At 42.0% G+C, this 16440-nt stretch overlaps 1 protein-coding gene across 2 annotated transcripts in view; it reads right to left on the reverse strand.

The window, feature by feature from the left end:
- mob2.2.L (Mps one binder kinase activator-like 2, gene 2 L homeolog) overlaps nucleotides 1-5092 on the reverse strand; it is a 31753-nt gene extending 26661 nt beyond the window's left edge. The window contains exon 1 of one of the 2 annotated variants that reach the window (XM_041568317.1): nucleotides 4999-5092. In XM_041568317.1, the coding sequence (XP_041424251.1) occupies nucleotides 4999-5067 (69 nt within the window). In that variant the 5' untranslated portion in view covers nucleotides 5068-5092. 2 annotated transcript variants of the gene reach the window in all.
- Between the last annotated feature and the right edge of the window lie 11348 nt (nucleotides 5093-16440).

Below are 16440 nucleotides of genomic sequence, written 5' to 3' on the forward strand. Positions count from 1 at the left end.
AAAATTTTCCATCCAGCCCGATCGACAAGCCGACCGATATCCAAGTCTTCTGCCGATATCGGTCGGCTCTTTTTCCACCATACACGCAACGAATATCGGACGAAAATTCGTTTTGTACGATATTATCTGTGCGTCTATGGCCACCTTTAGTGTGATCCTAATTGGCATATCAGCTGTTGGCTGGGCAACGTGAGCCGTGGTAGGATAAAGTAAATGTACACATTTGCCTTGTTGTATTTCCTGGTGTTACTGTGCCTTTAACAAGAAGAATGCAAGAAAGTGGTGCAAACTCACCTCTCCGCTCTTGTCTCTCTGGCCCTCTGTGGCCCTCGGCCTGAGTCCCCTATGAGTTCAGTCCTTGGCAGCGACACACACTCTAATCCACAACTTCTCCTGCTTTCGAATAAACACCCTGCCAAACAAAAGAGGTAGAACCTGCTTTTCCAGGCACTGTAACAGCCCAGTCTACTCATCCTCTCCTCCCACTCTCTAGACCGGCCCCAACCTGACTGCAAATACTGGGTTTATTCAGTGTACACGACCAATCCCTGCTCAAGGCAATGGGTGTAGGAGGGTTTGTTCTGTGGCAACCGAGGAAGCATTATGTCACTTAGCATATACACGACCCCCTCTCTCCAATGCATCTTCCTCAGACCCAGTAATACAGGAGCAAATCAATAAGGATATATTCACTTCCCCTTCTTATGCCTCATATTAGACAGTGTAAGCACTATTTCTCTCCTCTGTGGTGCCTCATCATGTGCACAACATCCGTTATCCATTATTATCCTTTACATTTCCAGATCTCAGCAAAAACCCACAGCTTTTGGCTGAAAGCGATCTTGTGTATGCAGACCCGAAGAAGAGTGCTGGGAATTGTAGTTCTACAACAACAAGAATGCCAGAAAAAACTGCATTGCATGTATGGCATCATCTTACCGCTGGGCACAGGGGATGGATTTAAATCTAAAACATTCTCAAGTCTCCATCAGCAGCGCTGGATTAAAGGGGTTGTTCACCTTTGAGTTAACTTTTAGTAGGACGTAGAGTGATATTCTGCGTTGATGGTTTCATTTTTTTTTGAGTTTTTGAGTAATTTAGCTTTTTATTCAGCAGCTCTCCAGTTTGAAGTTTCAGCAATCTGGTTGCTAAGGTCCAAATTACCCTAGCAACCATGTCTTGGTTTGAATAAGAGACTGGGATATGAATAGGAGAGGATCTGAATTGAAAGATGGGTAATAAAAAGTAGTAGTGACGATACATTTTTAGCCTTACAAAGCATTTTTTTTTTTTAGATGGGATCAGTGACCCCCATTTGAAAGCTGGAAAGAGTAAGCAGAAGGCAAATGATTAAAAAAGTATATAAAAAAAAATAAAAATAATGAAGACCAGTTGAAAAGTTGCTTAGAATTAACCATTATACAACATACTAAGGGTCAGGGCACACAGGCAGATTCAGGGAGAGTAGTCGCCGACAAATCTCCTATTCTTCAGGGCGACTAATCTCCCTGAACTGCCTCCCTTGCCTTCCCGCTGGCTAAAATGTAAATCGCCGGCGGGACGGCGATTCGTTTACCGAAGTCGTCTGATGAGGAAACTTCGGATGACTTCGGAAAATGAATCGCTCTGAGTGCCATCCCGCCGGCGATTTACATTTTAGCCAGCGGGAAGGCAGTTCGGGGAATTTAGTCGTCCCTGAAAAAGAGGAGATTTGTCGCCGGGCGACTAATCTCCCCGAATCTTCCTGTGTGTCCTGACCCTAAAAGTTAACTTATAGGTTGTACCCCCTTGAGTTGTGTCCAAAGCAAGTGTCTACCCCTAGTTCTTCCCCTGCTCACATGTCATTTACATTTGCTGTACCAACACCATGGCCACTAAAACTAGGGGTGGTTCACCTTTAAGTTAACTTTTAGTATGTTATAGAATGACCAGTTCTAAGCAACTTTTCAATTGGTCTTCATTATTTTTTTTATATAGTTTTTGAACTACTTGCCTTCTTTTTCTGAATCTTTCCAGCTTTCAATTAGGGGTCACTGACCCCCATCTAAAAAACAAATGCTCTGTAAGGCTATAAATGTATTGTTATTGTTGCTTTTAATTACTCCTCTTTCTAGTCAGGCCTCTCCTATTCATATTCCATATGGGTGCCAGGGGAATTTGAGCCCTAACAACCAGATGGCTGAAATTGCAAACTGGAGAGCTGCTGAATAAAAAGCTAAATAACTCAAAAACCACAAATAATAAAAAATGAAGGCCAATTGCAAACTGTTTTGGAATATCACTCTCTACATCATACTAAACTGTAATTTAAAGGTGAACAACCCCTTTATCTATCATATTTCCCATAGTGTTCTATGCAAAATGGTAGCGTCTGTTTTCTACCTGCCGACACGTGTGCCACCAGCCTTACATAACTGACAGTTACTAGTCACACATTCTTACAGACAGGAGTGCAGTGTTGTTTGTACACATACGGAAACATAAACACGGAGCGCTGGCAGTAGCACATGCACTAGCATGCCTCGGTGCACAGTCACTAGCACTCGTATCACTTATATCACAGCCAAAGGGAAGTGAATCACTTGTTTTCTCTGTACTATGTGAATAGGCCCAGTCCAATGGAAACATATCACTCCTGGACTGGCAGAGCAGAAAGTTACCCTCATGCTGCATTTTCCCAAAGTGCATTTTAATCATTAGCTGCAACCCAACAAGGAAACAGTATCTTGTAACTAATAGAGATGTGCCTGCTCCCAGCGGCCAGTTAGTGATTGTGGTTGCTATGCTAAATCACGTAGCTCCAGTCCTGAGACTTCATTGTGCTGAATGGCAGTAACAGACATATAGCTCCAGGGCGCTGAAAAGCGACAAAAATCATCTCCTGGCAGGGGGGCACAAAGAAATTATTTTATCCCATTCAAACAAAAATGCATTAGAAGTGGACAATCTAAAATGATACGGGATGTCACCAGGTAAAAGGCCTAGGATTAAAGCGAGGGTTCACCTCCTTTTAGTATGTTATATTATGGCTAATTCTAAGCAACTTTTCAGTTGGCCATCATTTTTCCTTTTTTGTAGTTTTTGAATTAGTTGCCTTCTTCTTCTTCTGACTTTTTCCAGCTTCCAAATGGAGGAAAAACAAATACTTTCTAAAAACAAATACTCTTTAAGGCTACAAATGTATTGTTATTACTACTTTTTATTAATCGTCTTTCTATTCAGTCCCCTCTCCTATTCATATTCCAGCCTCTCGTTGATAGCAATCTGTGGTTGCTAGGGTAATTTGGACCCTAGCAACTGGATTGCAGAAATTGCAAACTGGAAATTATGAATTTTTTCCAGCTTTCAAATGGGAGTCATTGGCCCCATCTAAAAAACAATGGATTTCTGGCCATAAATTGTCCAGATGTCGATCAGCCAGGTTTAAAAATCCCATCGGATCAAGACGGTCTAACCGCCTGTATTCTCGTTGTTGTGATCCGACCCCCCACGATTGGATCAACCCAAAATCGCCCACCTCAAGGTGGGAATATCGGGGAGAGATCTTTGCATGTATGGCTATCTTAAGGATGCAAATTTATTGTTATTGCTACTTTTTATTACTCATCTTTCTATTCAGGCCTCTCCTATTCATATCCCAGTCTCTTTTTCAAATTAGTGCATGGTTGCTAGTATAATTTAGACCCTAGCAACGAGATTGCTGAAAATGCAAACTGGAGAGCTGCTTAATATAAAATTAAATAACTGAAAAACCACAAATAAAAAAAAAAAAATTGCAAGTTATCTCACAATATCACTCTCTACAGCATACTAAAAGTTAATTTAAAGGTAAACAACTCCTTTAAGAATTGGGTGTTTTTTAAGTGTGTACCATAATCTGTATAATGATGAGATTATATGCAGCAGCATCATTGTGTTAGAGCAGCAGCGATCCTTATTATGTTTTATTTACAGATCCTGTTTGATTAGCCTTTAACTGATTCCAAACCCAAGGCCTAACCCACCAAACAAGATATATATTCTAGTGATTTAGCCCGGGAGCCTGGAGCCTGGAGACTCGTTCACACGTTAGTGAGACAATCCCTCCGACATGCAGAAAACTGGAACTTCCCAACTGTTGTTTCCTTTAGTTTAGCCTAAAGGGTGGGCCCCACCTGAACAGATTACACTCATTTCCATAACGAGCAGAACCTTAGCAAACGCGACAATAACCAGAGCAACAATGTGCTGAGGGGAGACAAGGTTTTAATTCATTCGTAACAAGATGCTATTTAAAGTGATACACTTGGAATGAGTTGTTCACCTGTTACATTTGGGGGCACATTTACTAAGGGTCGAATATTGAGGGTTAATTAACCCTCGATATTCGACCATCGAAATAAAATCCATCGACTTCGAATATCGTAGTCGAAGGATTTACCACAAATACTTCGATCAAACGATTAAATCCTATGAATCGAACGATTCGAAGGATTTTAATCCATCCAAGGATTTTCCTTCGATCAAAAAAAAAAAAAACTTAGAAAGCTTATGGGGAAGGTCCCCGTAGGCTAACATTGGTGGTCAGTAGGTTTAAAGTGCAGAAGTAGGTCGTCGACGTTTTTTTTAAAGAGACAGTACTTAGACTATCAAATAGTCGAACGATTTTTGGTTCGAATCTTTCATTTCGAAGTCGTAGTCGAAGGTAAAAGTAGCCTATTCGATGGCCGAAGTACCCAAAAAAAATAACTTTGAAATTCAAAGTTTTTTTTACTTCGAATCCTTCACTCGAGATTAGTAAATGTGCCCTTTGGGGTCCGGGCACACATCAGAATCGGGGAGATTAGTCGCCTCTTCTTTGGGGCGACTAATGTCCCCGAACTGCCTCCCGCCGGCTAGAATGTAAATCTCCAGCGGAATGGCACTTGGGAGTGTTTCGTTTTCTGAAGATGCCTGAAGTTTCCTCGTGAGTCGTGTCGGATGCATGCAGCGACAAGGTCCGACATTTCTATTGCTTACCTTATATTCGCCACATCCGTCTTCTCGCATGCGCGTCCTCTCAGCGCGTAGGATCTCAAGAAGACACATCGTGTCGTTCCAGCCTAACTGTAACAGGAAGAAGTGTGGAAGCAAAAGACAGAACTCTGTCTGTTAATTGGCTCATGTGACCTTACATGTTTGGTATGTTTGTGTGCACCGTGAATCATACAATCCCAGGGGACGGCCCTTATTTTTTAAAATGGCAGTTTTCTATTTATGATTAGAAAAAGTATATTATTATAAAAATGGTTTCTTTACATGAAGCAGGGTTTTACATATGAGCTGTTTTATGCAATATCTTTTTATAGAGCCATAAATTGTTTGAGGGGTATAGTTTTCCTTCAAATTTTTGTATGATGTAGTAAGCAATATTCGGAGGCAAGTAGCAGTTGGCTTTTATTTTTTATTATTTGTTTTATTTAGCTTTTTATTCAGGAGCTCTCCAGTATGCAGTTTCTGCAATCCAGTTGCTAGGGTACAAATTACCCTAGTGGCCTTGTATTGATATATGAATATATGTTATATAAATAGAAAGATGAGTAGCAACAATAATAAATCTGTAGCCTTACACAGCATTTGTTTTTAGAAGGTGTCAGTCACCCCATTTAGGGTTGCCACCTCACCCCTTTAAAACCTAGAACATATAGTATCCACAGCTTGCATGGCTAATTAGCAACTTGTTTAGATGCATGATGCATGGCTGCACATAAGGGCTCTTACACACGGCCGTTTTTGCCTGCGCTCCCCTGCATTGCGCTTTCTTCCGTTCAGCCGCAGGAGAGCGCAGGAGTAGACGCAGTCAATTATTTTGAAGGGGGCTGTACTCACACAGATGCATGTATGCGCTGAACGCAGATGAAATGCAACATGCTGTTTCTCGACCTTACATGTGTTCGTGTGAGTACAGCATCTACTCCTGCGCTCCCCTGCTGCTGAACGGAAGAAAGAAAGAGCAACGCAGGGGAGTGCAGGCAAAAATGGCCTTGTGTAAGGGTAGGACTACATGGACGTTTTCGGCGCGTTCTGACGCGCTGCAACAAAACACCTGCAGCATCTGCATCTGACAGTCATGCTGTGTCGGATCAACGCTGCAACTTCATCCGACATTTCTATCCTTATCTTATTTTTGTCGCATTCAACTTGTCGCAGGCGTTTTGTCATATCACGTCGGATCACACATAAAATGTCCATGTAGTGGTTCCCTAAATTAGAGGGGTGAAGTGGCAACCCACCCCCATTTGAAAGCTGGAATGAGTCAGAAGAAAAAGGCAAATAATTAAAAAACTATACAAAAAATAAAAAATAAAGGCCAATGGAAAAGTTGCTTAAAAATGGCAATTCAATAACATACTAAAAGTTCACTTAAAGGTGATCCATCCCTTTTAGTCTGTAAAGCTATAGAGCTAGCTGGGGATCATAAAAATACGTTGGAGGGCCACTCAGCTGACCAGCCTTTACAAAAACATTATCTTGCAACCATAACACTGCAGCAGGTAACTAATCAGCAGTTATTAGAGGGGTTAGCACCAGGGGCGCTTCCCCAATGAGGCAACTTGAGCCTTTCGCCTCAGACGGCATCGCTCCACTAGGTACCGGGGGAGGCAAAAACGCCGCTCCTGGTACTTTAAGAGCCGAATTTCCAGTTTTAATTTTTTCCATTTTTGAACTGGAAATTCAGCTCTTCTATCGCAGAGAGCTCAATTATGCTCTCTGCGCTAGCGTGCTGCCCTTGTGGACCCCCTCCAGCGCAAAAAGGTAAGCACACAGGGGAGGGGGGCAGCAGCAACTACAAGCTGCCTCAGGCAGCGGAGGTGCCAGGATCGCCCCTGGTTAGCACCAAAATGGAGCACCATGTGTAGCACCAATAGTGCTCATTCAGGTAGCAATTCTGCCCACAATTTTGACTAATTAACACAGTCAGCTCTAAATACTTGGGGGGCAGTCACAGGTCTCTGTGCTCCAAGTCTTCAAAGACGCAAAGTACAAATAAATGGGATCATTGTGCTCAAAGGTCCGACGCCAAAATGACCCCTCATAGGAATACATGTAGAATGTGGTACATCCAGTAATAAAAGGAAACCTTCCATATTTTTGGCACCTGAAAAAACAGTTTCATATCGCCCCAAATCAAACCAGCACTGACAGTTTTAGGAGAATGTTCTCTGAAACCAAAAACAAAAGGGCCTAAGCTGTTTCTTATTTAACATTCTCCATATGAACAGATCTCTTTTCATTGTTTGATGTGCAGATCTTTCCAAGTGCTGCATCTGCAAAATCTCTAGTACATTATATTAAACACGCATGCAGCACACAGCCCATGTGTCTCTCACATGCACAGCTTCCTCTGTATCCTCATCCATATAATCAGCCTGGGAATCCAAGCTGTGCTCAAGAATTATATATATATATATTTATATATATTTCCCTCCCCAAGAATGTAAAATAATTAGTAAAAATATAAAGTGGTTTGACCCTGGGCAATGCATGAGGACTATCCCCTCTCTGTTAAATGGCGACTGGATAATCCCAAAGATGAATATAGTAAAAGCATTTGCAACACAAATAGACGCATACTTTGTTCATTTAGACCTTTAAGGCCTGAGCCATGCCCAGTTACACCCACATAAACATAAGTACTTATTATATAGTGCAATCTTTATATGTAGTGCTGTATATCAGGAAACAAACAGCAAAAATAAACATAGGATTACAAGGATTAAAAGGGTTGTTCGCCTTTAAATTAACTTTTAGCATAATGTAGAGATTGATATTCTGAGACAATTTGCAATTGGTCTTCATTTTTTATTTGTGTGTTTTTTTTTAAAAATATTTAGACTTTTGTTCAGTGGCTATCCATTTTCAATAGCCATCAGCTATCTGGTTTCTAGGGTCCAAATTACCCCAGTAATCATGCAGTGCTTGATGAGACTGGAATATGAATAGGAGAGGTCTGAGCAGACAGATAAGTAATAAAAAGCAACAATATCAATTAAATGTTAGCCTCATAGATTAGCAGTTTCTGGCTGCCGGGTCAATGACCCCCATTTGAAATCTAGAAAAAAAAGGCAAATGAAAAAAAATATATAAATAAATATATATTAATGTAATATAAACTATACAGTTAGGTCCATAGATATTTGAGCGACCCTTTCAGTGGCACTTGTTAAGAGACACAGGGGGAAGGAGAGTTCTGTCCACTCATTTGGTTCTGCAATGTGATGTCTGTCCTGCTAGCCTTGAAGTACATGAGAGGGATACAGCAGACTTACAGTCTGACACTATTTTTGCAGATTCAGCAAGTATTATTTATACCCCTCAAGGCACAAAATACTATATAATGCAGCTCTGTAGTTGCTGAACTAGTTCCTCCGCACCTGGAGGGCCAAATGCAGGGTGTCCCCGGGAGAATGAGTTGTGACCCCTTTCTCTTTGAAGTCTGTGTCTCATTACAAAACAGCAGAAATAAAATTCACTCATACACATATTTCCCCTGCTAGTTCACCTGGTATTCCTTTATATCATTTCTGTATATATTTAAGTAAAAAGGGACACGTGGTGTTTAAAGGAACAGGTCAGTGTAAAAACTGGGTAAATAGATTGTATGTGCAAAATAAAAATTGTTTCTAATAAAGTTAGTTAGGCAAAAATGTAATGTATAAAGGCTGGAGTGACTGGATGTCTAACATAATAGCCAGAACACTACTTCCTGCTTTTCAGCTCTCTTGGTTTCCACTGATTGGTTACCAGGCAGTAGCCAATCAATGACTTGAGGGGGGCATATGGGTAATGTAACTGTTGCTTGCGAATCTGAGCTGAATACTGAGGATCAATTGCAAACTCACTGAACATTTATGTCCCGTGTGGCCCTCCTTCAAGTCCCGACTAACCCAGAGTTAGTGATCTGAAAAGCAGGAAGTAGTGTTCTGGCTATCATGTTATTCATCCAGTCACTCCAGCCTTTATACATTACATTTTTGCCTAACTAACTATATTAGAAACATTTTGTATTTTGCACAGCCTATTTATTTATCCAGTTTTGATTTTTACACTGAACATTCCTTTAAACATCATGTGTCCCATTTTACTTGTTAAATAAATGTATAAAACTGTTCCTTTAAATATGACCCCAGGGCCACCACGTGCTTGTTCATCCCTAATTGGTTATTCAGCAAGTAGTGATCATTCCACATGCCATATATAATTGTGAGCTCTTAGGATTATGGTACACATAGCAATGCCAGGCAGAATTGTATGGCCCTGGCACAGCACAAAGGCTTTCTTGACATGAGCAATTTAAAGGACAATGAAACCAAATTCACTGGGGGAGTCAATTGTTATTCACCCCCTCCCCAATGACTCTAAGGGCAGAGACAGATGCGAAGATTTGGGGAGATTTAGTCACCCGGGCGACTAATCGCGTCTTCTTCGGGCGACTAATCTCCCCGAAAAGCAGTTTTGCGAATAAAGGTGAAATTGCCCTTTAGGGTCAGGCTACACTGGGCGTTTTGGGGAGAGTTGGTCGCCTGGGGACTAATCGCGGGCAACTTCAGAAAACGTATTGCCGCGTGTGATTATCACCGGCATTTTTACATTTTAACTGGCACAGAGTGAGGGTAGGCTTTTGGGGAGATTGCTCGCCGCAAAAACGAGGCGATTAGTCGAAAGGCGACCAAATCTCCCCAAAACGCCCAGTGTGGCCTGACCCTTAAGTTGCTAGTCACAATTCCTCGAAGAGACCTGCTTATCTTAATTGTATCTTTGCTTAATTTTAAATAGTTACAAATGTATCTAAGTGCAGCTGCCATGTATTCTGGGCTCTCTGTCCAAAGCCATTTAATTAGAAACATTGTATCTTTTTCTGGCTGTTCAGTGTAGGAGACCAAAGAGAAAGTCGGGACACTTCGGTAACAATCCGGGACTTCTGGCTGAGCTATCAACATCATGAAAAATTCCGAAAGTCGCCTGAAGTGAAACTTTGGGCGACTTCTGAAAATGAATCACTCCGAGTGCCATCGTGTCGGCGATTTCGATTCTAGCCAGCAGGAAGGCTTTTCGGGGAGATGCGTTGCCTGAAGAAGAGGCGATTAGTCGACCCGGACAACTAAATCTCCCCGAATCTTCATATCTGTCTCTGCCCTACTTGGGACTTGGGACTCCAGGCCAGTGTTCATCTTCTCTAAAAAATATGTATACTGGCCCATTGGGAACTTTCCATTCAAGCACTTTACCACCATCCTTTATATTCCCAGCAATCCCTTGCTCTGCACTGGCACATGCCCAGTAAAGTCATTTTTCTTGTTCTGAAAATGCACTAGACCCAGTAAATCAATCTGGTGGCCTGGGGTCAGAGCTTACCACTAGAGACACCAGTGAATTGCAGCTGCCCAGTGAATTTGTCTTTCCTTGTCCTTTAATATAAATTAGATCCCTTGATCAGGGTTGGAACTCGGGGTGGGCAGAAGAAGCACATGCCTACATACCTCCCAACTGTCCCGTTTTTGCGTGACATTCATGATTTTGATAGCTCAGCCAGCAGTCCCGGATTGATACTGAAATGTCCCGACTTACTTTGATCTCCTGCACTGAACAGCCAGAAAAAGATACAATGTTTCTAATTAATTGGCTTTGGACAGAGAGCCCAGAATACATGGCAGCTGCACTTAGATACATTTGTAACGATTTAAGATTAAGAAAAGATACAATTAAGATCAGCAGATCTCTTGGAGAAACTGTGACTAGCAGCTTAAAGGGCAATTTAACCTTCATTAGCAAAACTGTAACAACACATAAAACCTGACCCTTAAACCCCCAGAAATGTGTTCAAACGTTCTATAACCTGTACAATGGATGTGGTATTTAGGGGGTGTGGCCATAAAATGGGCGTGTTCAGATGTCACCGTGCTCCGCACAGAAAATCTTTTGGTCCCTCTTACTAATTTATTATTATTTTCCAAATGTTGGGAGGTATGTGCCTAGGGAGCACCTGTGGGGAGGGAACATACCTCTTCTGCCTACCCCTAGTCTAGAACCTTGTTCCACAGCCGGATGCTGGTTGGTCAGTGCATGTGAGCATGTAGACTTGCACTCATTTGCACATTGGGGGTGTCGTAACCTGCTGGGTTGCCAAGGGTCTCGGACTGCCCTTGATAATTAGTAAATTAGATATTTGGCCCACTAGATAGTACAGTTGCATTGCACATTTGCTAGTGATGGGCGAATAAATTCACGATAAATTTCTGCATTTCGCCACCAGCGAATAAATTCGTGAAAATTCACCAGCGCCAAAAAAATTTGGATGTGCGTCGGAAAAGTCGCTTGTGTCAAAACCGTTGTGTGCAACACTATCTGGACGCCCATTGACTTTAATTCCCGGGATCAAAATTTACGCGAATTGACGCAGGTTTCACATCACTACTAGTGAGGGTTTCTTCTGCTTGTGGCTCCTCTCTGAATTACCCCATAGGTGGCATTTTGGCCTGTTGTTGGCTGCCGGCTGGATATTTGTAAAATGTGACCTCTCCAGCCGGAGCTAATTGCCCAGCGCCAGCAATGCACTATACAATATACACTTGCCCTGTCACACTCGGTGTGCCTTCTAACAAGCCATAAATAGAGAACTGAAGGCACAGAAAGTACAAATCAGCTGCTTAATGGCCTAATGGTTGTGTGTAGCAATGTATATTTATAATAAACACATTATGGCCGGGCAGGTGCTGTGGGGCAGCTGGTTCTGCGCACAATACAGGTAAGAGTTTGCCCTGCAGCTGCGCCTCCCCCCACCCTCCTCATTAAGTAGACGCCTCTTGTTTGCACAGCTTTTCACTGATAACTAGCTGTGAATGCACACGCCAGCTCCAGGCCTGTAATAAAGCCAGACCCACAGCCTGAACTGGCTGCCAACAGCTGGCCAAGTCTGGATTTTCAGCTCAAAACAACTGAAGGGGAAAACTCACCAGGAATGTGAAAATGATTGGGTTTGTTTTGTTTTTGTGCAACCTGGAGTATCATTACACATAGCAAGCTGTATATATATATATATATATATATATATATATATATATATATATATATATATATATATATATATATATATATATATATATATTTAGAGTAGGGAACCGGCACTCACGATATTGAGGTCATCGGTGCTTGGGTGCAGTCATCAATCAGGAAAATCAATAGAAGTAGTGGAGATCGCACTCACAGGTCTTAAGTGTAGTAAATAACTTTTTATTGTGGACAATCGCTGACGTTTCGGCTGATACAACAGCCTTTCTCAAAGTAAAAAATGTGTCAAACAAACGGAAATAAATACACGGTGTGGCAGGAACAAAATCAAAAAAAAACAACAAAAAGCAAACCGTAGGCAGAGGAAGTGACGTGTGAATGACAACATAAGTGAAAAAAAAGGAAATATACGTAAAAGACAGAAGAAAAAACTAATAATTAGGAACAAAAATCAGGTGAAACGAACAAAAATAATTTAAAAACTGTTTCTCAAACGCAGGGGGCTATATCAATGAAAATAGTTATCAAAAACAAAATTCAGAGCCGCTCCATCGCATGAATGCGCTCAGGGTAGTTACTATGTGTAATGTAACTACCCTGAGCGCATTCATGCGATGGACAGGCTCTGAATTTTGTTTTTGATTTGAATTTGTAGTTTTTTCTTCTGTCTTTTACGTATATTTCCTTTTTTTTCACTTATGTTGTCATTCACACGTCACTTCCTCTGCCTACGGTTTGCTTTTTGTTTTTTTTTGATTTTGTTCCCGCCACACCGTGTATTTATTTCCGTTTGTTTGACACATTTTTTACTTTGAGAAAGGCTGTTGTATCAACCGAAACGTCAGCGATTGTCCACAACAAAAAGTTATTTACTACACTTAAGACCTGTGAGTGCAATCTCCACTACTTCTATATATATATATATATATATATATATATATATATATATATATACTCTGTTTGTATATATGAAATCAGTTATTATTCTGTATGGGATCCGTTGTCCAGCAACCTCTTATCCAGAAAGTTTCCAGTTATGGGAAGGCCATCTCCCATTTTCACTCCTTTTTTATAATTAATAATTTAAAAAAACTATTTCCTTATTCTCTTTAGGGTAGGATTATACCGTCGACTTAGATGCGTTTCCGTCGGATCCGACACTGGGTGACAAAAACGTATAAACTTACTAAATAAACCCAGTAGGCTGGTTTTGCCTCCAATAAGGAATACTTACTGTATATGTCATTGGGATCAAGTACAAGCTACTGTTTTATTATTAAGTAGTGATGGGCAAATTTATTTGCCAGGCGCGAATTCGTGGCGAATTTGCGCGATTCGCTGCCAGCGAATAAATTTGCGAAACGCCCGCGAAAATTTGCATCAAAAATTCGCCGGCGTTATAATTTTTTTTTTTCAAAAAAACGGACGCCGGCGTCAAAAACGGGCGCCAGCGTCAAAAACGGGCGCTGGCGTCAAAAACGAGACGCCTGCGCCGTTTCGTGAATTTTTCGCCGTTTCGCGAAATTCGCGAATTTTTCGGCGAAGAGAAATGGCGCAAATTCGCCCATCACTATTATTAAGGATAGGACTACATGGCTGACTTAGATGCATTTCCGTCGGATCCGACGCTGGTGCGACAGGAACAAGGTAAGTGATGTAAAGTCTGATGGTGTCACAATGGTGATCCAACGTGACACGACTGTCAGATGCTGCACGCTGCGTCTGCATCCGACTTTATATTACTTACCTTGTTCGTGTCGCATTCGACTTGACGCGTGCGTTTCGTCGCCCAGCATCGGATTCGATGGAAACGCATTTAAGTCAGCTGTGTAGTCCCATCCTTAATAATAAAACAGTAGCTTGTACTTGATCCCAAATAACATATACAGTAATTATTCCTTATTGGAGGCAAAACCAGCCTACTGGGTTTATTTAATGTTTACATGATTTTCATGTAGACTTAAGGTATGAAGATCCAAATGACGGAAATATCCGTTATCCGGAAAACCCCATTCTGGATAACAGGTCCCATACCTGTATAGGCCATGTACTACTTGAACCAAGATCTTCTCTTTTGGTGCATTAGCTGTAGCACTGTGATAAGAACTAGCCAAATAAGTTGGTCACGGCCCTAATGGACCAGTGATCATAGAAATGATCTTCTTGGTGTCCAGCCAGCCTTAAGCAGATCATGCCTAGGTTAGGGTTGCCACCTTTTTTAATTTTTTTTACCGGCTGTTGGGGGTGGGGCCTCAAAAGGGGCGTGCGTGACTTCAAAGGGGCGGGCATGATGTCAAAAGGGGCGGGGCCACGCTACGGAGACCCGCGGACGCTAGAAGAGGCAAAGAAAAAGGTAAGTTGCAGGGGATTGGGGGCAGGCCGAGGGCTCCTGTTCATCGTATTACAAATTTACCGGCAATGTAGCTACATTGCCGGTAGATTTGTAATACCGGCCCCGGCCTTGGCAGGTATTTTACCGGCTAGGCCGGTAAAATACCAGCCGGGTGGCAACCCTAGCCTAGGTCCATTATAGCTGAAGAATTGGCAGTTGTGCATGGGGCCCTCAGGAGAGTCTGCCTGACCAATATCTGCACAGAAATTGGGTAGATATTGATTGGACAGGTCTGTAGACAGGCCCGGATTTGTGGAAAGGCCACCTAGGCCTGTGCCTAGGGTGGCAGGATTTTAGTGGGTGGCATGCTGTCCAACCACATCCACATTGGTTCAAAAACACTGGGGATGCGCTGGAGATACAATCATTTTTTAAATTTCCAGTGTGCCAATCCCCATTGCTCCAGTCCAGATGATGAAAATTTGCAAGAATAAAGGCGAGGGGACAGGGGTGACGAACGGCAGTGGTCCTAGGGGCTCCCACTATGTAAATCCGGCCTTGTCTGAAGATCTCACTGGATGAGGCTACATTGAAGGGTCCTTGGATACTTTCCTAGTCTGATTGGTCACCTAAGAGTCCCTGTATTATTCAATGTATTTATCTCTGTTTTTGAATAATGACTAAATAGATCTGTAATATGCAATCTTGTTACTGGAGGTGAACTGTGTATTGCACTTTTCCATGATTTCTTTTAGTGCCAAATCTGTTGCACAGCTGTTTCACTTGGCATCTCTTTCTGGATACGCTGCTTACAATTAAAGGCTCCTCTGTGCAAAGCCTTCTCAGTTGAATTACAAACTACAAAGCAGGAACATTACTACAATGTACACTGGCAGACTTCCAGGCACAAAACAATGGAGGACGCACCCCCTAGTTACTAACGGCTGCAGAAAGAATGCACGCACTCCAGATGCTTCGCTTACTTTCAAATCACTGGGTCTTTAGCTCATGTTAGCTGAGGATTATGGGAGTTATAATTGCACTGCAGGAATGGGCTCCATAGGTTTCAGAGCAGCTGGAGTTTTGTAATTTGTTTATAGTAATATAGTAGATAAACCTGAAAAGATCAATATTTTCGCTGCTTTATCCAGTGTCGGCCTGGGAGGACAGGACACCAGGAAAAAAACAGTTTTCTCTGCCGACCCAGACCCACTACCTAACTCCTGACCTCCCACCCCTGACCTGATATGCAAACCTTAATAAAATGAATGTAAAATTACTCATCAGGCTTTTTCAATCACTTTTGGAATTCATTATTTTTTGTTTCCGTTCCAAAGCTTTTAAACTGTTTATTAACTGCTAATATAATGAAATTAATAACAACAGCGCCACCTGCTGGTTAATTCTTCCAAAAGTACAGTTGGGAAAAATATGTTTATAAACAGCGTAATAGCTTTGAAACAGGAAAAAAAAAACGACAATAAGTTGCAAAAGTGCTTAGAAAACTATGGGACGCCATGAATGACCCCTTTTATGCTCTCCGTCCATTCAGCCCATGTGTGATTGCCTTTAGTTTCATCTCCTACCTTTTTGGGCAAATGATCTCCAACGGAGTCTTGGACATGGCTCAGAAACGTTACATCTGGCTTTAAAGGCATAACTGCATGAGTGAAAACTGTCTTTGATACTTAAAGATTCAGCTTTGTAAGCATTACCCATTATACAAAATGTATTGTCTGATAAGGGCTGAGAGACACAAGCTGTGATTCGGGGAGATTAGTCGCCCGACAACAAATCTCCTCTTCTTCGAGGCGACTAATCTCCCCAAACTGCCTTCCCTACCCTCCCGCCGGCTAGAATGAAAATCAGCAGTGGGATGCAACTCTGAGCTCCTCATTTTCTGAAGTCGGCTGAAGTTTTCTCGTGAGGCAAGTTCGGGCGACTTCAGAAAACGAAGCGCTCAGAGTGCCATCCCACCGCCAATTTTCATTCTAGCCGGCAGGAAGGCAGGGGAGGCTGTTCGGGGAGATTAGTCGCTTTGAAGAAGAGGAGATTTGTAGCTGGGTGTCTCGCAGCTTGTG

The sequence above is a fragment of the Xenopus laevis genome, chromosome 7L (genome assembly GCF_017654675.1).
Source record: "Xenopus laevis strain J_2021 chromosome 7L, Xenopus_laevis_v10.1, whole genome shotgun sequence".
Taxonomy (NCBI): Eukaryota; Metazoa; Chordata; class Amphibia; order Anura; family Pipidae; genus Xenopus; species Xenopus laevis.